Raw genomic sequence first — 26,810 nt, forward strand, 5'->3', positions numbered from 1 at the left:
AGAAGAAGGGTTTTGTCAATGTTTAAGAGATTAAATAGATTATGCAATGACCCACTAATTTGTTTATTAAATAATAATTAAATTTTCTCTTTTTGTCGGAACAAGAATATTTTTTTCCAAAGGGTAAACGTCCAAATTTACTGGCCTATAAAAAACTATTAAAACATGCGTCACTCGATACAGTTGTGGTACTTTACTGTAGGAAAGACCTCTCCATCTTGAGAAGTACTGAGTAAGCGTGCGCTAGAACGAACACTCAAATCTATGGAGAAAACGTGGCGAAAGCTCATCGAAGAAGGCAAATACCACTCAATTAGCAGGAAAAGTTATGGCGACTGATTTTTGGATGCGAATTTTAGAAGAGACTTGAATGGTACAACAATAACTGACGGATTGGATTGTTGTAGCAACGATTTGAACAACAACCGCCTTGCTTCGTTTACAAAAAAAAATTATCCATCAAATAGGGCACCACCTCATCATAACTCGGTCGTTGCACAAGCCAAATTAATTGAGATATGAATTGACCCACAACCAGCCTTATTCGACATATTTGGTTCTGCGTGACTATTATTTGTTCCTAAAGTTATTAAGTCGCTCTTAGTAACGAACGAAAAAAAAAGTAACCAAAATTGTGTAGTTTCTTAATTAGAAAAATGTCAAATAATTCCCGTATTAATAAACTCTTAACTAAAAAAGTCGCTATCATTGTTTATCTCTATTCAATCTGAAAATGTCTTTCCATAGATATATTTTCAGTTTTATCTTTCGTCCTACAGTCCTACTTACGATATTTACCTACCCAATATTTAATGTTTACTTATATATATATATATATATATATATATATATATATATATATATATATATATATATATATATATATATATATATATATATATATATATATATATATCTCATGGACTATACTAACACCACAATTCTCCACCGTGAGAACAATAAATCTAAAAGAGAGTTCATTGAAATGTCTTATATTTTCCTTAACGATTTCTCCATCAATGTTAAGAGTGACATTAAGAATCTAAGCGATATATACCACTTCTTACTTAAATCAGATACCAAGAACAATACAACATCACAGATAACTAACTTGACTGATATATCCATTAACAACTAACCTACTTTAATAATTAATTTTCATTAACTAAAAAAGATAACATTCCCTTGCTTTTCTTAGATACATCTCAATAAGATATTATTATAATAATACATGAACAATATAATATAATTAAAAAAGAAAATCTAAAATAATATTTGCCTATACTGGGATTTAACTTCATTCGGTTTTACCAATGAACCTTAACGACATAAAGATTCAAAAGAACTACTTGAATTGTCAGCACATGCGTTCTGGTAAAACAGAACCTCACATTTAAACTTTCTAACAATCAAAAATTTAGTTATTGCAAACAATTTAAAGAATTACCTCCTTTTAAATGTAGTTACATTGGGTTTTTCGATTAACCTTGGGTAAACTTTGGCGTTTTAAGTTCAAAGCTACCATACATTTCCTACGTTAAAAAAAACTTTTTTTTTTGCACATAGTAACAAAAAACACCACTATGTTGTTACTAGCTAAGTTTTTTAACATTCTAACTCTATAATTCTAAGTTACGGTAAGATCAATAATGTTTTTAATAGTTAATATATGGTAGCTAATTATAATTTATTCTCTTTCAGCCCTGAAGAAGCCAAATTAATTCTCTTTTTCGAAAACGTTCGGCGAAAAAATTGATACTCATTAGAGTCTTTCTTGCAGATTTACCCAATATTTAAGAGTTTACTATATATATATATATATATATATATATATATATATATATATATATATATATATTTATATATATATATATATATATATATATATATATATATATATATATATATATATATATATATCCTCTAAAATAACAGCTGAACTGGTAGATGAAAAAGGGGGGTTGAGGTTAATTGGGTATACAGCTGATTAAAAGCCAAGTGTACTCTGTTTAACAATTCATTATATTTCGCTAATTTTCATTGGCATCATCAGATGAGAGCTACAATTATTTAAAACATGGTAAAATACAATTTAATAATAGTTTGTTGTTTATATACTTACTTAATTGAGGTTAATGGCAGTGCGATTTATTTTAATACCATCAAGTAAAAATTTTTTTGTTGGAATAATGTTGATTGTAGTTGATGTTGATTACAAATTAAAATATAGGAAACAAATACAATTTAAATTAAAAACAGACACAACGTTTAGTTCGGTAAATGTCATTAAGGTTAAGTACTAGAACTATCAAATATTGAATGTTATTAATTGACTTTTGTGAAGATGATTAGTTCCATGGTGTTGACGTAGTAGTTGTTTATTTGATTAATATTTACTGTAAGGTGTGTTATAGTTGAAAAATTTTTGAAATTACATTATGTGTTGTATTAATTATTTAATAGTTATATGTGTCTATTTATAATGTTTGTTTTTCGATGTGTAATAAATAAGCATAAATCTCACTCAGATGTTCAACATCTGATTTTTTATTTATTAAATTATCCATTTGAGTGATAAATGCCATCTCGAGGAAGAGTCTTTTAGTGAGATTATTTTCCATTGCAAGAATCTTTGTTTCACTGTAGTTCATTATGTGGTGTTCATCATGTACGTGTTTTGCAAGGGAACATCTATCAGGATATAATCTGCTGTCACTCTTGTGGGAAGTGATGCGACTTTTTAGGTGTCTGTTGGTTTGGCCAATATATTGTTTGTTACAACTTCCGCACGGGATACGATAGACTATATTAGATAATTGATCAGTAGGTGTTTTATCTTTTAGTTTGGTGAATATCGAATTAATGTTTAACACTGTGTAATTAGCGATTTTTATGTTGTCGTCAACTGATTTGAAAATTCGTGTAAGTTTCGGTGTTAAGTCTTGTATGAAGGGTAATTTAAAGTATTTAAAAGGAGTTAAATTAGTGTTAGGGGTTGTGTCTAGTGTAGGTGTAGTGTTTTGTGGTGTGTGGTTAGAGATGGTTTGTGTTACAGATAATGTATCATTTGTTGTGTTGAATAGTATTTTAGTAAGTAATGTGTTTGGGTATGAATTGTCTAGAAAGAGCTGATGAAGGATTTTTAGGTTTTTATAATAGAGTGATTACAAAACAAATGAAAAACAGAATTTTACAGATTGCAGATCAATCACTCTATTATAAAAACCTAAAAATCCTTCATCAGCTCTTTCTAGACAATTCATACCCAAACACATTACTTACTAAAATACTATTCAACACAACAAATGATACATTATCTGTAACACAAACCATCTCTAACCACACACCACAAAACACTACACCTACACTAGACACAACCCCTAACACTAATTTAACTCCTTTTAAATACTTTAAATTACCCTTCATACAAGACTTAACACCGAAACTTACACGAATTTTCAAATCAGTTGACGACAACATAAAAATCGCTAATTACACAGTGTTAAACATTAATTCGATATTCACCAAACTAAAAGATAAAACACCTACTGATCAATTATCTAATATAGTCTATCGTATCCCGTGCGGAAGTTGTAACAAACAATATATTGGCCAAACCAACAGACACCTAAAAAGTCGCATCACTTCCCACAAGAGTGACAGCAGATTATATCCTGATAGATGTTCCCTTGCAAAACACGTACATGATGAACACCACATAATGAACTACAGTGAAACAAAGATTCTTGCAATGGAAAATAATCTCACTAAAAGACTCTTCCTCGAGATGGCATTTATCACTCAAATGGATAATTTAATAAATAAGAAATCAGATGTTGAACATCTGAGTGAGATTTATGCTTATTTATTACACATCGAAAAACAAACATTATAAATAGACACATATAACTATTAAATAATTAATACAACACATAATGTAATTTCAAAAATTTTTCAACTATAACACACCTTACAGTAAATATTAATCAAATAAACAACTACTACGTCAACACCATGGAACTAATCATCTTCACAAAAGTCAATTAATAACATTCGATATTTGATAGTTCTAGTACTTAACCTTAATGACATTTACCGAACTAAACGTTGTGTCTGTTTTTAATTTAAATTGTATTTGTTTCCTATATTTTAATTTGTAATCAACATCAACTACAATCAACATTATTCCAACAAAAAAATTTTTACTTGATGGTATTAAAATAAATCGCACTGCCATTAACCTCAATTAAGTAAGTATATAAACAACAAACTATTATTAAATTGTATTTTACCATGTTTTAAATAATTGTAGCTCTCATCTGATGATGCCAATGAAAATTAGCGAAATATAATGAATTGTTAAACAGAGTACACTTGGCTTTTAATCAGCTGTATACCCAATTAACCTCAATCCCCCTTTATATATATATATATATATATATATATATATATATATATATATATATATATATACTACACATACAGTTAGTATGTAAATATATGTTTTGAATACGCAATTATTATATAAACAAAAGTACCGTGACTAGCGACGGAAGTTCCACAATGACGTTTGCCACTTAGCAACGGTTTTGGCTGCTAAAGTAGGATTGCCAATTGTGTAATTTATTTTCTTTTTTTATTATTATTGTTTTGTCTTGGATACTTTTCTAAGAATAAATACAACTTCTTTTATGATCTTAAGGTCATATTAAAACCACTCAAGGATGAGATAAACTGGTCTCAAATTAAACAACATCCTTTCTACTGTGATATAAGATGGGTCTGCACAGCAGAAGTTCCAGAATGACCGCTTAACTTCTAATGAATCACTAGTTGTCGCCCCACAGCGCTGACTACAGTCTGTTATTTTGTTAAACTTTAGACCTGAGAGATTAGTCAGAAAATAGCAACTTAGGAAGAGGGATTAAAAAAAGACGGCTCAAATGAAAAAATATATTATATTATTCAATATAAAACACACATTGGTAAGCACCAATAGACCTAATACTAACTTAAATAAAATGTTCGTAAAATAGTTAGCTGAAAACCAAAAATAATCTTTCTAACCAGATTAATTTTGATTCAAAATCTTCCATAAATTATAATGATTTAAGAGTTACAAATCTAGAACCGTTTTGTGCGCGAACACTTTTATACAAAAAACTTTTCTTGTACGTTTTAAAGGTAATAGAAAATGAAAATCATTTAGAAAAGGCATATTCAAAAACAGAATTTAGGAATTTTTGGCGGGGAGAGCAGTAATAATAGACTTGACTTCTGTGTATTGTTGTAGTCCGTATTCGCCCAATTCTCTACCATATCCAGAATCTTTGAAACCACCGAATGGAACTTGGGGAGAGAAAACGTTGTAGCAGTTGACCCATACGGTACCAGCTTTCAAACCTAAAAAATTGAAAGGTATGAATAAGTAGAGCTTTATTACAATATCTATTAATAAATCGTTGATATTGTTAAAATATGTATTTTTAATTCAAGCCACCTCTTGTCCTGACCTTGTGTGGCAGCACACAAGGTCAGGAGTTTGGTAGGTATCTTGACATTGTTTATGCTGTACTTTAAAAGCTACAAATATTTCAGCGTTAATGGTCGATCTGTATTATAGTGTATTTTTATGTATGAGAGAGTAATAAAACAATAAATTATGTATGCAAATCCCTAAACTGTTGATACGGGTGACTCAATGAAAAACAAATATTTGTCAACAAGTTTACAGAAGTATATAGGAAAACAATTTTAAATTGAGTATGGCCACCAGGTATAAAGGTTGGAGCAGAATAGAATACAATAGTTGTGAGGGTTACTAATCCCTAAATAAGGTTGCCAGTGTCGGAGTGATGGAGGTTAACAGGTACTAATGAATTTGCAAGAAATGTAAGATGTTTATTTTATTGGTTATATATAACCAATAAAAGTTTAATAAGTACCTACCTATTTGCAAAATAAAGTTTAATTCTTTAGATAAAATAAAACGTTTTATTTTATCTATTTGCAAAATAAAGTTTAATTCTTTGCCTATTTGCAAAATAAAGTTTAATTCTTTAGATAAAATAAAACGTTTTATTTTATCTGAAATGAGTGCATTCCACGAAGTAAAGGTTTCAACAATCAAACATTTAATTCTATAATTCCAGGAATCTACGACAGTAATTGACTAGATAATTACCTTCTAAACTTATTCCACAGAAAATGTGATAGTGGGTTTTTCCATTTTGTATATAGGAAGGTCCAAGTGGCGTATTCAAAATTCTTAACAGTTCACTAAAAGTAGGTACTTCAGTTGCAAGGTGCAGTTTATTGTGTATACTAGTGTTATGGAAAATTTGGAAGTGCCGTGTAAACGCCGAAAAATTGGTCCTCTAACAGTTAATGAAAAAACATTAATATTTAATTGTTTTAAATCATTTACAGACAAACGTTTATGTGAAAGTGTTGATGAGATCGTTGAGTTAGTTAGCAGTACACTTGGTGTTGGGAAATCTACGATTTACAGAGTTATTAAAGAAGAGAAATGTGGTAGTTTTCAAATGCCACGTAATGCTCCAGGGAAACCAAAATTTCAAATAGAATATCATTTTAAAGAAGGACTTCGACGGAAAGTGCATGAATTCTTCTTTAGACAAGAATTTCCAACATTGGATAAAGTTCTTGTCTCAGTTCGAGATGATAAGGATTACCCAGAAATGAGTCGAAGTACCTACGTTATGGAAACTTTTAAAAGAAATAGGCTTCCGCTGGAAAAAGAATCCCAGAAAGTCTATTTTATTAGAAAGAAGCGATATTGTCATATGGAGAAGACATTTTCTAAGAACCATAAAGGAAATGAGAAACCAAAAAAGAAAAATATTTTATCTTGATGAAACATGGATCAACGAGGGTCATACACCAAATAAATTTTGGCAGGATGAAACTGTTACAAGTCAAAGGCACGCTTTTGTAAATAACTTATCTACTGGTTTAAACCCACCATCAGGAAAGGGACGCAGGCTGATAATAGTACACATTGGCAGTTCAGACGGTTTTGTTGAAGGTGGTTTATTAACTTTTGAATCAACTCGTACCGGTGACTACCATGAAGACATGAACGCTGATGTCTTTCAAGAATGGTTCGAACAAATGATAGATCTTCTTCCTAAGAACTGTGTAATAGTAATGGATAATGCAAGTTATCACTCCAGACTTATAGAAGGACTGCCCACAACCAAGTGGTTAAAAAAAGACTTGCAGAATTGGCTGAGTTCAAAAAATATTACGTACCATCCCGGATCTATAAGAAAGGAACTTTATTCGTTGTGTGCCCTTCATAAAGAAAAATTTAAAAAATACGAAATTGATGAAATTGCCAAAAATCGTGGAATGACAGTACTTAGATCCCCACCATATCATTGTGAATTAAACCCGATTGAACTGGTATGGGCACAGATAAAGAGTGAAGTTTCAAGAAAAAATACCACTTTTAAAATTCATGATGTTAAACAGTTGTTTTTGGAGGCCGTAAATAATGTAAAACCTGAAAACTGGGAAAAGGCAGTAAATCACACTATTAAAGAAGAGGAAAAAATGTGGAAGCTGGACAATATTACTGATAAAATGATCGAGCCAGTTATTATAAATCTTGGTTCTGAAAGTTTATCTTCTGAATCTGATTTGGATTTGTAACAAGTAGCTGTAAGTTTTATATTAATATTTTTATTCATCTATTTAACATACCTTAGACGGTTTTAAAAACTCTTTTTCTCTTTTGTAATTTTTAAAAATTAAAAAAAATGTGAATTTTTTAAAACCCTTTTTAATGTAGGCCAGTCAGTTCTAATATAGTGTGTGATAAAAGAGGTCACTTTTGTTTACATACACATAACACTTTATAACACTGAAATAATTCATTTATTTTTTACAATTATTCAAAGTAATTTTTCAATTAATCTTGAGCACGCCCATGGAGTGGTCGGAGCTACCAGTTAAAATTATGCTAATTACTCTCTAGTTCATAAAAATAAACTTTAATCTCCTTAGGCGCAGAAAGAAAGAGTTTAACATGTTAATCGCCATGAAACCCAACAGCTGGGTTTCAGATCCTGTGGTCATACACGCTCCGACACCCATAGGGCAACCTTCACTACTAGCGTGAATATTAAAGTCTGTAACCAACTGCCGCGCTTCGCAACACATGTATCTATATGCAGGCCCCACTGTATAAACATGTAAGTTTTTACAGAGGGGCCTGGTGGGTAATGAGCTCGGCACTTTTTATATGTTTTTATCATTAAAGATTTTTCAAAAAAATTAAATGAATTCATAAAAATATATTTTATATAGTTTTTATTAGTCATACCTACAGAATAATTGTGAACGTCAAAAAAAAAAAAACAATAGAACTTATTACATACATCACAACAAAATTTTTATTTCGGTCCCTTCTTCTGAGCGTTTTTTTTGTCTTCTTTAGTGCTTATTTTCGCACAACATACTACATATTTTCGACGATCTTTTGAAGCAATTCTTGTAAAATATGTTTTGTGTTTTCATGTTTCGGCGCCTTCCTGACATTCATTTCATTGATTTATAACATACTAAGAGCATCTTCTTTTTAGAGTGCCATATCCCTACGGAACGTCGGCGACTACCATGCTTATAATATTTTTATACTGATCTCGGTCTTGCGCTACGTGTAGCAATTGGTCTGCTGTCAAACCTGTCCACTGCCGCAAATTCCTCAACCAAGAGAGTTTCTTCCGTCCTATCCATTTCTTTCCTTCGATTTTACCGTTGAGAATTAGCCGAAGGAACTCATATCTTGGTCCTCTGATTATATGTCCAAGATATTCTAGTTTACGCCTCTTAATAATATTTAATAGAGTTCGTTGATGTCCCATTCTTCGAAGAACTTCTTCGTTTCTAGTTCTGCTTGTCCATGGAATTTTTAGTATCCTTCGATACAACCACATCTCAAACGCCTCGATTTTATTCATGATATCGGCGTTTAAAGTCCAAGTTTCACATCCATACAAAAGTACAGACCACACGTAATATCTTGTAAACTTTTCACGGATTTCCAAATTTAATGAGTTATTGGATAATAGAGGCTTGAATTTTTGAAATGAGTTTCTTGCTTGTTCAATTCTACATCGAATTTCGAAGGATGGATCTAGATTTTGGGTAATCCAACATCCAAGGTATTTGAATCTCTGAACTCTCTGCAGCGGTTGTTGGTTTAATATCAGTTGGGTTGCGCCGATATCCACTTTACTGGTCACCATGTATTTAGTTTTATCGATATTTATCGACAGTCCCCAATTTGTGCATTCCATGTCAACTCTATTGATTAGCTCCTGCAGATCGTCGATGTTTTCAGCTAGAATCACAGTATCGTCGGCGTACCGTATATTGTTAATTATTTCTCCTCCTATGATAATTCCTTTTTGATCTTTTAAAGCTTCCCTAAATAGATTCTCAGAATACACGTTAAAGAGGGTGGGAGATAGTATACAGCCTTGTCTTACGCCTCGTTCAATACTGATTGGCTTTGATTCTCTGTTGTTGGTATTAATAATGGCTGTTTGGTTCCAGTAAAGTTTGGCAATAAGTTTGATGTCTTTCTCATCTAGTTGGATGCTCTGCAAGGCGGTAATTAGTCTGGTATGCTGAACGAAACTAAGAGCATGTTCTGTCTAAAATCTGTAATTGATATTTTGGCCGTTGTCACCGTTTTGTATAGATGTTTGGTATTGTATAGATGTATAGTATGAAAGCGTTGACTACAGCTGAGCCAAATAATAATTCAAAGGCAAGTTTTCTATACCACTTGATCCCTTTACGTAAAGGCGAAGAAGATGACTTTACCTGATCAGATAGTGTTCACGCCATTATATGTTTTAAGTTAACTTCATACATTTTTTCCGATGCGGCAACGTAGCACTGTCTATGCAGATATATGTCATTTGCGAAGATTAAAATCAGTCCCAAACAAAAAACAGTCAAAAAACAAGTCGTAGGGCGGAAGCACATCCATAATTAGAATTTGAGACCATGCCGCTGACTAGCGAAACACAATAATTCTTAGCGGACGGACGCCTTAACCGTCAAATATTCTTGTGTTAATTTAAATAGAGTCCTTTTTCATACGGGGTTTTTGTTTGTTTACCAGCGCCACATATCGAAGTGTAAATCAAGTAACATTCATTGATCTCTCGAGCCGGATCGTCAAATTCTTGTGTGAAAACAGTGTAAATTGTTTATAGTGGCTCGAGCGTGAATCTTACGACAGTTACATAATTGGACAAATGTGTTTTTTAAACTTGTCCAAGACCTGAAGTTGATGCAAAGATTGATGGCGCCAGACAATCAGGCTGTAAAAATAAATACATACAAATATGTTGGCGAGCATATTCTATTACACATTTCCTTTATTTATTAGTTTATTATATCTTTCTTTTGCACACGTAATAATTCTTCGAACGTCAGATAGAATATCCGGCTCGAAGGACCAGGTAGATCTATTCACAACCAACCTTATTGCGCCCCGTAGTTTCAACGAATGAACTGGAAACTAAACAAAACATCTACATGATGAAAAAGACAGTAAAGATTCCATTTCACGTACAAATCGTCTATTTATCTGTTTATACGTATTTCGCTTTAATAAAGCTCATCAGAACAGTTATTCATAGGCATTCTCAACGTGAAAAATAGATCTTTCCTGTCTTAAGAAGCAACAATAAAATGGCTTCGAAACGGACGCAATAGCGACATCTGATATTAAATCCGTAAATTAGTTTCGAAACACAATTCAGATAACTGCCTTAATCTGAGCCTTCTATAAATTGCAAGGCATAGCCAGACGTTGATAAAGATGTTAATAGAGACATGGGGAATCTAAAATTTGCATTCCACGACATGTCTCCTCAACTAAGCAGAAATCGTTAGCGAATTGGTTTCTTGTACTCATACAGAGTAGATCCGATATTAACATCTTTATCAACGTCTGGCTATGCCTTGCAATTTATAGAAGGCTCAGATTAAGGCAGTTATCTGAATTGTGTTTCGAAACTATTTTACGGATTTAAAACATCTACAATTTTAGCACACAGAGACTTGTTAGAATTAAAAAAAAAAAAAAAAAAACAATAACAAATATATGGGTTTCGCGGCGCTCAGTCGTCAAAGGATCAGAAACCCATAAGTGGGGCGTTGTTTTCAAAATACATTTTTTGAGAATGTTTTAACCTAACGCTTTGTAACAGGTAATATATCACATGCAATGTAAGAACATAATGATTCACTAGAAAAACTAAGTTCGACTTGGGGGTGGGATATATTTCGCTTCATTTGGGCGATTAATATGTTAATATTGGGATACCCTGTATACATATTTTATTCTTAGTATGAAAGCTTCCTACTAATTACAGCATCCAATCTTGTCATTCACTTTATCTCTCAACCTGAGCTTTTTTACTTAACTTTGTAATTTGTTTACATGTAAATAGAATGCACATGCTCTAAAGCTATCGGTAGCAAGCTCCAACCCTTGGGTGAGCATTGGACATACACCCTATTCACTTTCAAATAGTTAATCCGTCATCATGTTACCTAATGTAGAATTTGAATGTACAATTTTATATTTAATTATTTCGTACATTTTTTGCCTTAAACGCCGGCACATTTAGAGTCTACACTGTATATATTGTTTTGCTCGGATTATATAAATTTTTATTATCAGTTCATTAGAAATAAAACCAGTCTGTTGGTAAGAAAAATAAAACAAATCAACTTCTTCTTAAAAATGCTGCAGAAGTTTTTTCTAGTGTGCTAGATCATATATTATTGTCAACTTTAAACATAGTGCAACAGCGTCGTATGCAGCTCATCGGTATTTAAGTTAGTAATATTTTTAAACGCTTATCTAGGAATGTACTTGACTGACAATAATTGTTGTTGGCGTAACCTACGACATTTGCAATTATTTTGATAACAGTATGTACATATTAGTGATATCGTGAAATACAAGCGATAAACAAAAATGAATAACTTTTATTTCAAGTTAGGGTTCTTATCCTGCTGATTTCTGGAAGTAACCAGCTATATTTGTGTATTAATAATTGTCCCAAGTACACATGACGCTCTACTACGTCAGTTCTGCTGTGGTTTATTATTATCATGGTCATCTGCTCGCTCATTGTGCTTGGTTCTTGTTTTTGTGAAGCTCGTTTTTTTATGAACTTCATTGTCAGCTCCATTTAGGTCGCTTATAGGTTCTTGTGACACGAGAAAAAAACATTGAGAATGTGAATATTATGTGGAGCAAAATCAAAGATTTGTTACAAAAACACAAAACGACACTATACAAAATAACGAAGAAAGCCGCAAACCTCGAATGACTGAAGAAATACTGAAAATCTTTGAACAAAGAAGAAAATATAGAAACAAAACGCAGCTAAATACAGAAAAAAACAAATTAAAACATAGATAGCGAGGAAGCTCCAATCATATTAAAATCTGAAGTCCAATAGGCTATAAACAACTCGAAATCTGGCAGATCCTCCAAGATAGATGAAGTTCACATTGAGCTGATTAAACTTCTCTCTTTCTCTCTCTCTCTCTCACTCTCTCTCTCTCTCTTGTCGTTTCCCTATTACAGAGGATCGTGATTTACTCCAATACTCCTAACAAATTTTTTCCATTGGTCATCTATCTTCAGCCGCTCTGTGTCGCCGAATGAGCTGCCCGCTGAATTCTGAATTTGGTCGGACCATTGGTTGGTGACATCTTGGTCTTATCCCCGGAACGTTTCCAGAACCAATCAATTTCTAAATTACCGTCACCTTTGCGCGAATCACGTGAACAAAGAACTGTAGAATTCGCTGCAGACATGTTTTGGGAAGCCTTTTTTTAATTCCAAGTTGGTTAAAAATGGAAACGTTTGTCCGATGAGCTGTCTAAGGTATGCGCAGCATTCCAACACCACAAACGTAAGTTGGGCGACTCATCGCATTTTTTGCCATACCAATGCCTACGTCTCCGAACTTCTGCTTTGCAAGTTTATTAAACTTATACATGAGGACAATTTAAGGGCAACACCTATGCTCTTTAACCACATATACAAAGCTGGCGAGATATCTACAGAATGGCTACTATCGAGCTTTGTTCTACTACAAAAACCAAGAAGCCTAAACACTGCAAACGGCTATATATTGATCAGTTTAATGTCACAATTATTGAAAACATTTTTAGAGGTGATACATACAAGAATATTCAGAAAATGTGAAGCGGATATAAGTAATAGACACCTTGCAGAGACCAACAAAAACATCTTTACGTCGCTTTTATGGACTATGAGAAAGCTTTCGACAAAATTAAGCATAACATTTTCATAGAATGTCTAAAGCGAAAAGGACCCTACAAAGTTGGTTCTATTTGAATCAACAGGGTGTGGTAACATTAGACTTAAATAGCATTGATGCGCAACAGAAGAGCATAATAGTGAGACAAGGCTGTGCACTTTCACCGTTACTATTTAATATATACTCTGATGAGTTATTTATAGAAGCACTTGAAAACTGCACATAACTAACACAAAGGATCAAGGTACATGGTGAAACTATAACTAACATTCGTTATGCTGACGATTCAATCATTATTAAAAATGAGAAAGACATGCAGAACCTAAGGCTCCATAAAAAATACATTGGAATATGTGAATGTTTTATCATTCTATATATTGTAATGATTTAAAAACTTTTACTTTTTAACTTTTACTTTTACTTTTTTTTTTAATTTTCTTTAATTCAGAACGAAATAATTTTTATGCGACCCTGTATAATGTATTACTGCTTAAGAAAAATGTCTTTTGGTACTTAAAACTGCACTAACTGTCGATTTCTTGCGAAATGGCGCAAGCCATTACTCTAGAAAGTTTGTCTGATTGGTCTAATTCTATCCAACGATAAACAAATATAGCGTAGTTTAGAGAGGCAAGCCGGTTTCATGAAAGACATGGCGTCATTTCATCTCTGATAACAGAATGAGCCGCTAGTTTCGTGTTCTCCAGATAAGGTCCATCAGGTAAGCTTTTATAATTTTTCTAGAGACTTTATCCTATCAGTTTTAAGAAAAGAAGAAGAAGAAAACAAAGAGAAAAAATTTAAATCAGTTAAAAATTGGTTAATAATTGGAATAGGATGGAATTCAAAAAAATCGTTTGTCAGGAGGTTTTTGAATTCATTTTGGAAATTCGACTCATTAGTAAGTAATTCTTTTGTTTCTCATTATCCTTATTCCCCTTCATCTTCTTCATCTTTTCTTCTTATATTTCTTTGACGTCTTCATTTGAAACAAAGAAATTACTATCACTGATATTTTGAAGAATGTTTTCTTTTAAGGTTAATGGTGAATTATAATGAAAATATTGTATTTTTCTAGAAATGCACCGAAAAATAGTCGGCACTTGCTAGAGTTGACTACAGTTTTCGCAGTGAGCCGCAGCCAAAAAAAGTAAGGCATACAAAATGTTTAAAATAAATCATATCTACACTAAAGACTAAAATGATTTACCAACATCTTGTTGGCTAAATACTATAACTTGTGCTTCCCAGAGCCTCCTTTTATGCTTTAATTATTGCCTATAATTTGAGACAATTCTGACAGCTGCCAGGATTGTGTTAGCCCAATGTGCACTTATTTTTAAATTTAAGTGGTATTTTATTGCAATTTGAATTAAAAACCAAACTTGTGTTTTTACTTTCTTTTATACAAACATTGTAAATCGGTTTAATTACAAAGAAAATAGCAACAATAATGTTACTCGTTAGGATATATGTATAAAGAAGGTAGATATAAATGCTTAGGAAAGAGCATTTGCTTTTCGAGGTAAAAAAGTTTTATTGTAATAATTACCTTGAGAAATGTAGTTAATTTTGTTGATATCATTTGAGAAAATGGCAGAAGCTAGACCATAGTTAGTCCTATTAGCCCTTTCGATCAATTCGTCCAGGTCTTTAAATCGGAGAAGTTGTTGTACAGGTCCAAAGATCTATAAATGTAATGTATATATAAATGATTGAGTTAAATTATGAAATGTAGTATTTAAATTTTTAAATATATTTAAACTAGGAACGTGTTCAGGGTTGATTGCAGTGATTCTAACTAGGTAGAATGGAAGGTTATTCATAACTAGAATATGCTCCATCTAAAAAACTTCTAGAGGAAGCAGGACAAATTTTAGAACGAAAAATCTGCAAAAATTAATAGAAGCCAAAATGTTCGCAATTAATTTTTCTATCGAAATTTGTTGTGCAAATAATAAAAAAAATTGCGAATAGAAGTGAAAATTCGCGAAAAAAATTTTTAAAATATTTTGAAAATTCGCATGTAGAAAATTTGGAAATCAAGATGAATCGAATTGTACTAAAAGTGTTCATAATTAGAAGCAGGATGTGATTTAGAGTACATGTTTAGTTTGAATGGAGCATTATACGCAATCTCCTAAACCTACCAAGAGTGTTTAATATTAAAAAAAAAACTAAAAAGTTTTAAGATTGGAGTTACCTTTCTGTTGTGGGAAATTATGTTGCCGAATTTTAAAATAATTCTGATATTGTAAATTGGATATTTATACGATTCATAGAGGAAGGATCAACTTTTTGTTAGCTGCACTCGATGTGATAGGTTAAAAGTCAGTATGGATTAAAATTCGGTGGAGAGTTAACACGTATAAAAGAATTCTAGAAAAATATATATTTATTACCTCTTCCCTGGCAATGACATGATCATCTTGTACATCAGCAAACACAGTTGGTTGAATAAAGTATCCTTTGTCCCCATGTCTTTCACCGCCATGAACCAACTTGGCGCCCTGATTTTGGCCTTCCTTGATTAATTCCAAAATTTTATTAAATTGTGTTTCATCAACTTGAGGTCCTTGTTCAGTCTTTAAGTCGAATGGATCGCCTTAAAACACAAAAATTTACAGAATGAGCAACTAAATAAGATCCTATTTAAGTAGTTCTAACAAATAATATGCAATTTTATCCTTTAACACAACGAAATTGGACTATTGATCAAAAAATTTCATTCTAGTCACGTAAACGAAGTAGTTTTATAGTCACCTAAAGGTCCCAGTAGATGAATTACCTTCGTACGAGACCAAGAAGTGACGTCATGAAGCTGATATCGCCGAACATAATGATCAGATTCGCGACGTATGAGTCATCTTTTGAAAGGAGGTGGTTGAAGCAGTAAATAGTCATTATTTTGACTTGGAACGTGACATTTGACGTAAGGCGTAATGTGAAACGAAAGTAATTCATCAATACGAATGTAATTCATCTAACGCTATTCTCTAGTAGAGTAATTAAGTCCGGTAACAGACGAGAAACTAGCCTGCTAACAGGGCGTTTTTCGACACCTTGAAGGCCCGGCTGTGGATTTTTCTTCTCTTATTGCACACGGTTTTTATTCTCGGTGTAAACACATTCATATTAGAGAGATATGAAGTTTCTAGTCACCATAAATTGATCAATAAAAGATCCGTTGTGCTACACTAAAAAATCAGTATGTCCTGATTGGTCGAGCAACTCGGGTAGTTTGCTGATCCTTATTCGGACTAGGAATTGGGGATTGCAATTATTCTCCATTAAGGAGGAAGTCGCAGAAAGCGCAAGTCACAAGCTCGAGCTCTTCAATTATTCATAGTACACACTACCTGTCACTACTACCAATTGAGTTTAGAATAAATATAATGGGTATATCCTTCGTACGTCTTAAACCCAGAATATCAGCCCACACTCCTAAATTTCTCTGCAGTATTACTTACCTTGATTTTCGTGAATCCGGGTCTATTATCAGACTAATAGTATGTTATGGATGCGAGACATGAATGATGACAGAACACACAAAAAGAAAACTGGGAGTCTTTTAAAGGGAATCTTTTACCAACTGTTCAAAGGGGCACCTATCTCCGAATTCGTTAAACTTCGACGACTTTGATGAGTTGGTCATGTGAGAATGGAGGCCGAAAGATTGTCGAAAAGAGTTTCTACTTTCTAGATAGTAAAATGCAAAGCGAACGCCACGAAAAAGGTGGGAGAATGAAGTGACAGCGGAAGTGCAAAATTTGCCAGATGTGAGAAATTGGAGAAGGGCAGCACTGGGCCGGCAATGTTGGAGGCCTAGTTTGGAGAAGGCCAAGGCTCGATTTGGATTGGATTGGATAGAGAAAACCTAAACTTTTGGCGCGACAGTGTTTATAAAGTACTGGCCATCTGTACTATCTTCCAATGTTCATGGTCTTGGATTCGATGCCGCCATACTTTGAAACTAAGCTGATGCAGATTATCCACTACGTCATCCCTTTCGTGGCATTTCTCCGAGTCATTGAATAAACCTTCCGGTTTACGTAAGTCTTTTTTGTTTGGCCAGTAACTTTATAGCATTTTTCTATTTCATCCACAATAAAGCCATACATTATCCTGAGATTTACATTTCTTATGCATCTACGCCATTGCCCTTACTTACTTACTATTCTGTACATTCATTTTCTGTTAGGATATTCCTTTCCCATACGTATAAGATTAATACTAATCACCAGTACTAAAGATTATTAGGAAACATTGCTTGACAAAAAGCCACGGTGCCAAAGATTTTTATCGAAACATATTACATGTCTGCAATTGTTTTAAGAATTTTTTATATCTATCTTTTATATCACAATGTATTAGGTTATAAAAAAATATATATTCAGCAATTTATAAGTATATTTGTAAACTTTAAAAAAATAATTAAATACATTACACTCACCTACAACACGTTTCTTGGCCCTTTCAACAGATCTCTCGACAAATTCATCGTATATTTTGTCATCGATGAACGTTCTGGTTCCAGCACAGCAAACCTGGCCTTGGTTATAGAAGACTCCTTGATGAGAATGTTCGACAGCGTGTTCGAGGTCGGCATCAGCTAAAATGATATTGGGGCTTTTGCCTCCCAATTCTAGAGTTGTTCTCTTTAAGTTATTTTTTCCAGCCATGGACTGAATTAGTTTTCCAACCTCGGTTGATCCCGTGAAGGCGATTTTATCAACCTTAAACATAAAGTAAATATCTAAAACTTGTAAACAAGATACTTCAATAAATAATATTATGTTTATAGCTAATGAAAAGATTTGTTTGCCTGAGTTATTTCTCTCTAAAACACAACAGTGTCGTAAGGACAGGAGAGTGAGATCCCTAGGTGTCTTAGTCAGGGATTAATGGGCGCGCCGATATGAACCGTCTCGTCTCGAAATCCTTCCCATTGGCCGGTCAACCTGAAACTTCCAATATTGCTACAAACAGGCCCAACTTCCGTATATAAATATTTTCGATTTTCAGGTCAGGTCAATCAGTCCGTTCCAGCACTTCACGGGCTCCCACATAGACTCCCTCCAGCTCGGACCCTGTCCCATTCCCCATTTCATCTTAGACACTGAAGACTGATTTTGGTGTTCTACAAAATTGTATTTTATTTAAATGTGAGATTAAATAGGGTTTCTCAAGACTCTCAACACATACACAACACACAAATGTACCCATAGATGGATTTATAGCAGAGGATCCTTCATGTAAGACAGAGCATTCGAGTACATCGCCCCGCCCCGAAATCCTTCTAATTTACCAGATGCTTTGGAAATCACAATATCGCTACAAGCGGGCCCAACTCCCGCGTATAAATGAGATATTCATTCAGGTCAGGTCAAGAGTTGTCTACACTCTGGGAGCCCTCCAACTCAGGCTCTGTCCCACCTTCCAGTCCACCAGTCTCAGGCTGAATTTAATATAAGAATAGATAGTCTTTCTCAAGCCTACAAGTTACAAATAATATTAAACGGCCACAAGAAATAGCTTCAGAAAAATATTAAGCTGATTATACAGATAAAATGAGACAAGATATTCACAGGATAGAAAACGAAAGACCACCAAAAAGTGGTACAGTAGGCGGTACTGTAGCCTAGGGTCGAAGCTTCATACTATATTTTCTGTATTTTTAAATAGTATAAGTAATTTTTTATTTGTTTTTTTTTATTTTACGATTTTTTTTACAATCATCGATTTACAAAGTTTTCTTCCAACTATTTCTTGTAGGAAGATGGCCGTAATCCCCTGGTGAAGATGAAACAAGGCAAAGCCTAAGTATGTAATGAAAAAGAAGTATAATATGTGTTTTCTCTCATGCAATTTTAACTATAATAGTATATTACTTTATGAGGCGGAGAAGCATGACTTTTCTTGACGCGCCCGATATTACGCGCCGAACGAAGTGAGGCGCGTAATAGAGGGCAAGTCAAGAAAAGTCGCTTCTTTGCCGAATAAAGTATACTATTTTTTCTTCAAACGTAGCAATTTTCAACCATAAATAGTACAATTCATACGCTATTTTTACTCGAAATTAACTGTGACAACTATCAAAATTCAAAGTCGTCTAGATGTTAGAAATTAAAATAATTAAGTCGTCGGTGGGATTTGTGTCTCCCTGGTTACAGTTGTTTGACAGTTGTTTGCAATTATTAAAGACAGCTTATTGTTGTTGCAACCGCAAGCGCAAATTTAGTGCGAAAATGGAAAACCTAAACGAAATTGAGTCCACGGCTAATGATGCAGTAGCACGTTTGGGGCCCTCCAAGTCCGGAATAAAGTATCGGTTAGCGTACAAGCACTTCCAAGAGTGGTGCGATACAAGAGGAGTACGGCAAGTTACCGAAGACGTTTTACTGGCATATTTTAATATAATGGAAAATGAAAATAATTGGAAATCTTCTACAATGTGGTCACGATACTCTATGATAAAATCCGAGTTAGTTATTAGAAAAAATGTGGATATAAGCAAATTTTTAAAGTTACGTGCCTTTCTGAAAAAAACAAGCGAAGGATATACTGCAAAGAAGTCTAAAGTTTTCACTAAAGACTAGTTTGATAAATTTTTGTTTGAAGCGCCAGATAAGTTGTATTTAGGATTAAAGGTAAAAAAAATTATATTGCAAAGCATGTAGTATACTCTACTAAATTATAAAAATATTTCAGATTGTTTTGTTAATTGGGGTTACCGGCGCCTGTCGATGCGACGAAATGGTAAAAATGAAGACTGTGGACATTGAGGATAAAGAAAATGTAATAATTATCAAAATCCCAGACAGTAAAACACGACAAATTAGATCTTTTACGATAATTGGTCAAAACTACATTAAACTGTATAAAAAGTATGCATCACTGCGGCCTGAAAATTTCACAGAAAACCGATTTTTTATCAAGTACCAAAATGGAAAGTGTTACCGAAGCGTCATGGGAATACATTCGATCAGCGCAGTAGCCCAAAAAGTAACTAGTTATTTAAATTTAAACGATGCAAGCGCATACACGGGTCACTCTTTACGACGAACTTCAGCAACACTTTTAATTGATGGAGGCGGAAATCTAGAATGCCTCAAACGACGTGGGGGCTGGAAATCAAGCACGGTTGCCGAAGTATATATAGAGGATTCAATAAGAAATAAGAACGATAATGCTCAAAACATTTTAAACCCTCATGATTCGCCAACATCGGGAATGATTGCTGAAAGTTGTTCTTGACCATCAGTATCATCAACAATTACCAATGCGTATCAAGAGTCGGCAACATTTTTGCACGGTTTCAATTTTGAAAATGTCTCATTAACTAATTGTACTTTTAATATTACTATAAATAAAAATGATGTTTAATTGTTGTTAATGACATTTGTATTGTTGCTTTGTGACATGTTTCATGTTGTTGCCATGACAACATTTTTCCCTCCGCCGTAAAGAAATGGGAAAAAAAACTGCTGCCGGCGGAGACATCAAACTTTGACAGGATCAAGTTAGATAAGTAATGTCATCATTATTTGACGTTTGAAGAAAAAAAATAATAATCTAATATTTTGCTTCACCGAAATATTTTCCTTAGATTCCTTTGTTGTTTTCGCACTATTAATTAGAATTTTGGTTATATAATATACAATATACACTATTTATTATAATATTTATTAATGTACAATACTGAAAAACGTTATATTTTATCCATTTACATACCAATAGTTTATTTTGATTAAAATTTAATTCAGATAAAGAATATTACAAATAGTTTCGGAATTATAATATGCTTTTTTTTTAATGAATTCAACCATCTTTAAAGATAAATTATTTCAAGGTTAATGTCTCCGTGTATCAATAATTTAAACTTTTATAAATAACTTGACATTGAGTCCAAGCAGTGTGCTTCATTCCTAGATTATAGGGTTTGATAAAATACACAGGAAATATTTAATAGGTGGAATATTTCGTATATTTCATAATTAGCATGAGATAAAATGTTCAGCAAAAGTTACATAATAGCTTTAAACGCTTTATAAATATAAAGTAATAAAATGAACATGCGACAATGAATTTATCAGAACATTATAAGATTAACTGTTAAATACAAGCCATAAAAAAGTGGTATTTACTTATCGCAGAGGTTTCCAATCTTTTTCGGTCGGTGACTCCCTAGATAACCGGATTTTTTCCGCGGTGCCTTTAATACATCAGGCTTTTTTCTATGGTTGACTTTCTTGGAAAATTGAAAAATTCTCCGTTTTAAAAGCGTTTACCCATTTAACAGCGAAAAATTAAAAACAACTATTATTTTCCTTGGCATAATATCATCATCATCATTGGTGCTACACCCCTATAAAAGGGCCTCGACCTTCCCAAGTCTATTACGCCAGTCAGTTCTATTCATTGCCAACTTTTGCCAGTTTGCTGCGCCTATTTTTCTACCATCATCATCTATACCATCCCTCCATCTGAGTTTTGGCCTACCGCTACTTCTACTTCCCACAGGTTGTGACATAAGGATTCTTCTAGGAGGGTTGTTCAGCTGTGATCTTGCAGATGTCCTGCCGATCTTAGTCTTTCTATTTTTATAGGGGATACTACGTCTTTACCACCAAATATAGGTTTATATCTGTGATATATCTCATAGTTGTACCTCCTTCTCCAAACACCATTTTCACAGATGCCACCGAATATTCTTTCCAGGATCCTTCGTTCAAATATAAGCAGGAGGTTTTCATCTGCCTTGGAAATGGTCCATGTCTCCGACCCATATGTCAACACTGGTTGTATAGGGGTTTTGTATATGGTTATTTTTATTTTTTGACTTAAGTTTCTGCTTCTCATATATCTACTCAGTACAAAATAGCATTTGTTTGCTAGAATTATTCTTCGCTTGATTTCTTCCGTCATGACGTTCTCCTTGGTGATCACGGAGCCTAAGTATGTGAATTTCTCCACCACTTCAAAGGTAGTTTCTATAGTTTCTACATTCCAATTGATCACCCTTTTTGTGTAGCGGGCAAACGATCCCAATACACCACTCTTCCGGGATTTGTTCCTCATTCCAGGCTCTCAGTATGACTTTATATATATGATATATAATTGATGGAGACTCCAATGGTGTATTGTTGCTTGCTCCTGGGGGTGGTTGATTTGGATCTTCTACTTCGATAGTAAGTAGTTCTTTATAGTGTTCCACCCACCTATTCAATACTTCTTTTTTTGTATTAAGTATATGATCCTCCTTATCCTTACATAGTCCGATCCTTGGTTTCAATTCTTTCTTGCTTTATTTAGATTTTTATAGAATTTTCTTGTTTGATTTTCCTTTTTTAATGCCTCCAAGTTCTTCCAATATTCTATTTTCATAAGTTCGCTTTGTTCGCTTTTTTCTCCGATGGATGTACTTCTCTTCTGAGATCTTTGTATTTTTGTTCTTTTTCTCGGGCAAAATATCTTTGGCATAATATAAAATATCTAATTTCAACTTTTTCGGTACTTTTTATTTTTCTGTACAATTACGATTTTCAAGGCTCAAAAACAAAGTAAACAATATTATTTTTGAATTCAGCAATTCAAGTTCGAACCTTGTTCTATCATTTCCAGATAAATATTTTGGGCTTAAAATTTATTAAAATCCTTTATAGGAATTTAGTTTCCTTGTGGATATTTTGGACTTATTTCAAACATTGTTTTTTAATCCTTAATGAAGCGCTTGTGACAGGACAGGCGCTCGGGATGCGGCGTGTATAAGACAGAGAAACAAGATCCATGGCATAAATGTTTGCTGGTTCGAATTCTCATTGTACAAATGAGCGCCCGCCCTGCCATACAAGCTTTATTAACAATTAAAAAAATGTTTTAAAATAAAATAAGTCCAGAATTTTCATCGGGAGCTGATAGAAAAAGGCTTGAACTTGAATGTATGCACTTAATGATTTTAAAAATAATATTTTTTACTTGTGTTTTTGAGCCTTGAAAATCGTCATTTTTTTCAGTTTTTAATTATTTGTAACTCGAAAACGATCAACTTCAGAGAAAATGTATAACACACCTTTTTTCTTCATAATGATCCAAAAAACCTAAAACTTTTTGTCTGGGCGACCTCTTGGACCTTATTTTGAGATACCTCTTGAAAGTGATTGTGCAAACAATCTTATGGGAATATTTGTCCGAACGAACCCGAGCTTTTCGTCTTTTCTAAAAGATAAGATCCCAATATTTTTATGGAGTAATATTAGAGAACATTTGGAAATTATTGAGCCTCAGTAGGACCCGAGAATTACGCAAAGTCGTGCAGATGTGTTTTTGTCACGAAAGTCCGACATATTTGTTTTTCCTGTGGTATAAATCTAAGTGATAGCATCAAAACACATTTTGTGAATGTGAAGACTGTTAAACCTGAATAATAATTATTGTATTTTTCAGTTTTACACTTCATAATTTGCTTTTTTAGAAAATTAATTATTTTAAATTAGGGTGTGGTTTTGGGGTTAATTACATAATGGTCATAAAATTTATAACCCACTATTTTTTTTATTCAATTCAAAAATCGTAAATACAAAATTCTTGTAAACAATTTCAAGGTTCAATATCAATATTGAACTTTTATAAATAACTTGACATTGAGTTCAAAAAGAATGCTTAATATAGAATTTGGGGTCCACAAAAATTCGTAGTCAAAATATTTCGTGTTTTTATGAATGAAGTTTTATTATATACCTTGATGAGGTATACATGTTTAACAATAACAAAAACAATAGTTATATCATAGTTATATTCTTTACAATGTAATAAAACAGGCGGTCAATAGTATGTACTTTACAATGTAATAAGACAATGTCTATTACTATATTACTAAAGAAACCAAATTAATGTGAATATTCGCGATTGAAACTGAATGTAGAGGGCAGGCCGATTGCAGTGTCATGGCCGATATAAATGGTATAAACAAACATAACAGTCTAATGTTTACCATTGCTTTTGCATGTTTAGTTTGGTTTAAAACATGTTATTTTTATCATTTAAAAATGGAAATTAGCCTAATGATATCTTTGAGTACTGTGGTGAAGCAAAGAGACCATTGGTTGAAGGGGAAGCGGTTTTCAAGTGATGAATTCTTAAATTTTAACTTTAATGTTTGGAACTGGCCTGTGTAATGATGAATACAGAATTCTATTTTGTGTATACCGGGGAACCCAGAGTATAATCAATGGTATAATGTTCTGTGTAATGTTTAATATGAATTATTTTATATTATGCCTTATGTTTTTAATATGTTAATTTTTATTTTATACTATTTTTTGACATATTTAAGTACTTTATTGTATATTAACATAAATAAATAACTTGAACTTGACTTTATTGTAAGATAGTTCATTTGATTACATGAAATCAACCCTTAACTTGGAGAGTCACCAGTCAAAAAAGATCATAGCACATGATTTATCTTTAAAAGATTACATAATAAATTATGATGAAAAAACCTCATGATACTATCCCAACATGATATTTGTATTTCTGTTATTCAAGAAAATAAATTATGTATTCTCAGTATGTTATTGACTTAATGATTAGGGGTGTTTTCTTTTTATTGATTTCCTCTTTTTCCTCAAGTTTTCCAGTTTAGGAAAGAGAAATATCTTTTGTCGATCTTGAATTGCATTGAGGAACAGAACAACATCGATTTGATTTAAAATACTTTAACGTAGTCACAGAATATTGCTTTAGAAAGAATATTCTTTGGCAATATACTGTGACGTAGTCATAATGCTGAAATTTACTAAAAAAATTTAATAATTCTATTCAAATCAACAGCTGTCTGGTTTGTTTATACCACTTTTAGTAGTTTAAATTTATTCCGCCAGAGGTCAGATACTTTGTTTTCAATCGCGAATATTATAATGATTTTTATAGCAATTTTTTTAAAAACAACAAACGAGAATTCAGAAACATTCAAAAAAAGAAAACAATACTAATCGCCAGGGACAACAATACACAATACAAACATCAATCAAATGTGGGGAATAGTTATTTTACGTTGCTTGTATTCACATATTGAAAAACGTTTTTATGTAAGATCGAAAAAAGAAAAAGTTATAGATCATTGTCAGTTATGTCAAACTAGATTTTTGTTTACAGCTCTTCTTCTTAACTTTTTCGGTATGGCCATTGTATAAGTGGATCAACAGTCATAGAGAGTGTACTGATTTCAGAGGTACAGGCATATTTCGGCAATATGTTTGAAAAGAACTACTCGTTGAATACATGGATTCCTAGAGAAGACAAAACGTCTTTTTTTCCGCACTTCGAGCTTTGCACGCGGACATTGAGGGATTGGTTTTTACACAGGGACATAACAGCCAGCTACCGTCAACTCGTTTCACACAAACAGATAATAAACTAGTAACTAAAAAAATCTAAAGAATAACGTTCTGCTCTTTCTATCTTCTACACCGGAAACTAGGCCAAGCACCCACCAATGAAGATGCGAAATATTTTAAAAGGAGTACTACCAACAAGAACCACATGAGTGACTTAGGGTACGTTCATAACGGAGACCATCGCATCGTATCCTCGCCTAGATCATAGCACTGACAGTGAACACTTGCATTTAAAATAATGCATTTATTTTACCTGGTGATCGATAATATGGTACGATTCTATGGTTGGAGCGAGGGTCAACGCTTCGTTGTGAGCGCCCACTTAGGGTTTGGTGGGTCCTGCGTCTAGATTCTATTTAGCAGGTCGACTGAATCCTTCCGAGTCATCCTTTACAGTTGTAATTTTGAGGCCTTGGGCTATGGCTTTGTTTCGCACATAACAGAGAACCTCCTTAGTTATCGTAAGGAGAACTTTGGATTAAAATCTTTTCTGTATATCAATGTTGAACCTAATTGATTTAGTTCACATACTTCAGAGTTTAAGCTCATCCGTTTTTGCTTAGTAAAGAAAAGTTTCCTCCGTGATCGTTCAATGATAGAGGACAATCATTTATCTTGCGGTTTGTAAAAGCAAGTGAAGAGATTGTTTCTCATAACTCACAAAAGCCACATTTTAACTAATTTTGTACTTTATCTAGGCTGGCTTGTAAGTGATGATTTGTGTGAAGAAAGTATTGATGTTTCATCTATGTATGTTGCTGCACTAACTTCTGGAGATGGAGGTAAAGCCTGCACTAGTGGACAAAAAGGATATCAAATCGTCAATCGAACTATTCAGAGCAGCCGCATCTAAGATCAGAATAGCCATGATGATTGCCAACCTTCGTGGCGAAGATAATACGTAAAGGAGATGTAATAAATACTTAAAGATAATGAAAACAAAAACCGAAACAATAAAATTAATCTTTTCATGCAAGAAGGTATAAACTAAAAGAAGACAAAATCGAATGAGGTGAGTGGTGTCTTATTGTAACAAAAATCCAATGGAACTGAA

The 26,810-nt window shown here is 33.1% G+C and overlaps 1 protein-coding gene across 1 annotated transcript in view; it reads right to left on the reverse strand.

Moving 5' to 3' along the window:
• Nucleotides 1-4,939: 4,939 nt before the first annotated feature.
• Aldh (Aldehyde dehydrogenase) overlaps nt 4,940-26,810 on the reverse strand; it is a 52,287-nt gene continuing 30,416 nt past the window's right edge. Inside the window, exons 4-7 of the mRNA XM_072538225.1 lie at nt 17,809-18,091; nt 15,758-15,960; nt 14,908-15,043; nt 4,940-5,403 (exon numbers count right to left, since the gene is read on the reverse strand). Of these exons, the coding sequence (XP_072394326.1) occupies nt 5,234-5,403; nt 14,908-15,043; nt 15,758-15,960; nt 17,809-18,091 (792 nt within the window). The 3' untranslated portion in view covers nt 4,940-5,233. The remainder of the gene's footprint in view (nt 5,404-14,907; nt 15,044-15,757; nt 15,961-17,808; nt 18,092-26,810) is intronic.

Source organism: Diabrotica undecimpunctata, chromosome 7 (assembly GCF_040954645.1).
Source record: "Diabrotica undecimpunctata isolate CICGRU chromosome 7, icDiaUnde3, whole genome shotgun sequence".
Lineage (NCBI taxonomy): Eukaryota > Metazoa > Arthropoda > Insecta > Coleoptera > Chrysomelidae > Diabrotica > Diabrotica undecimpunctata.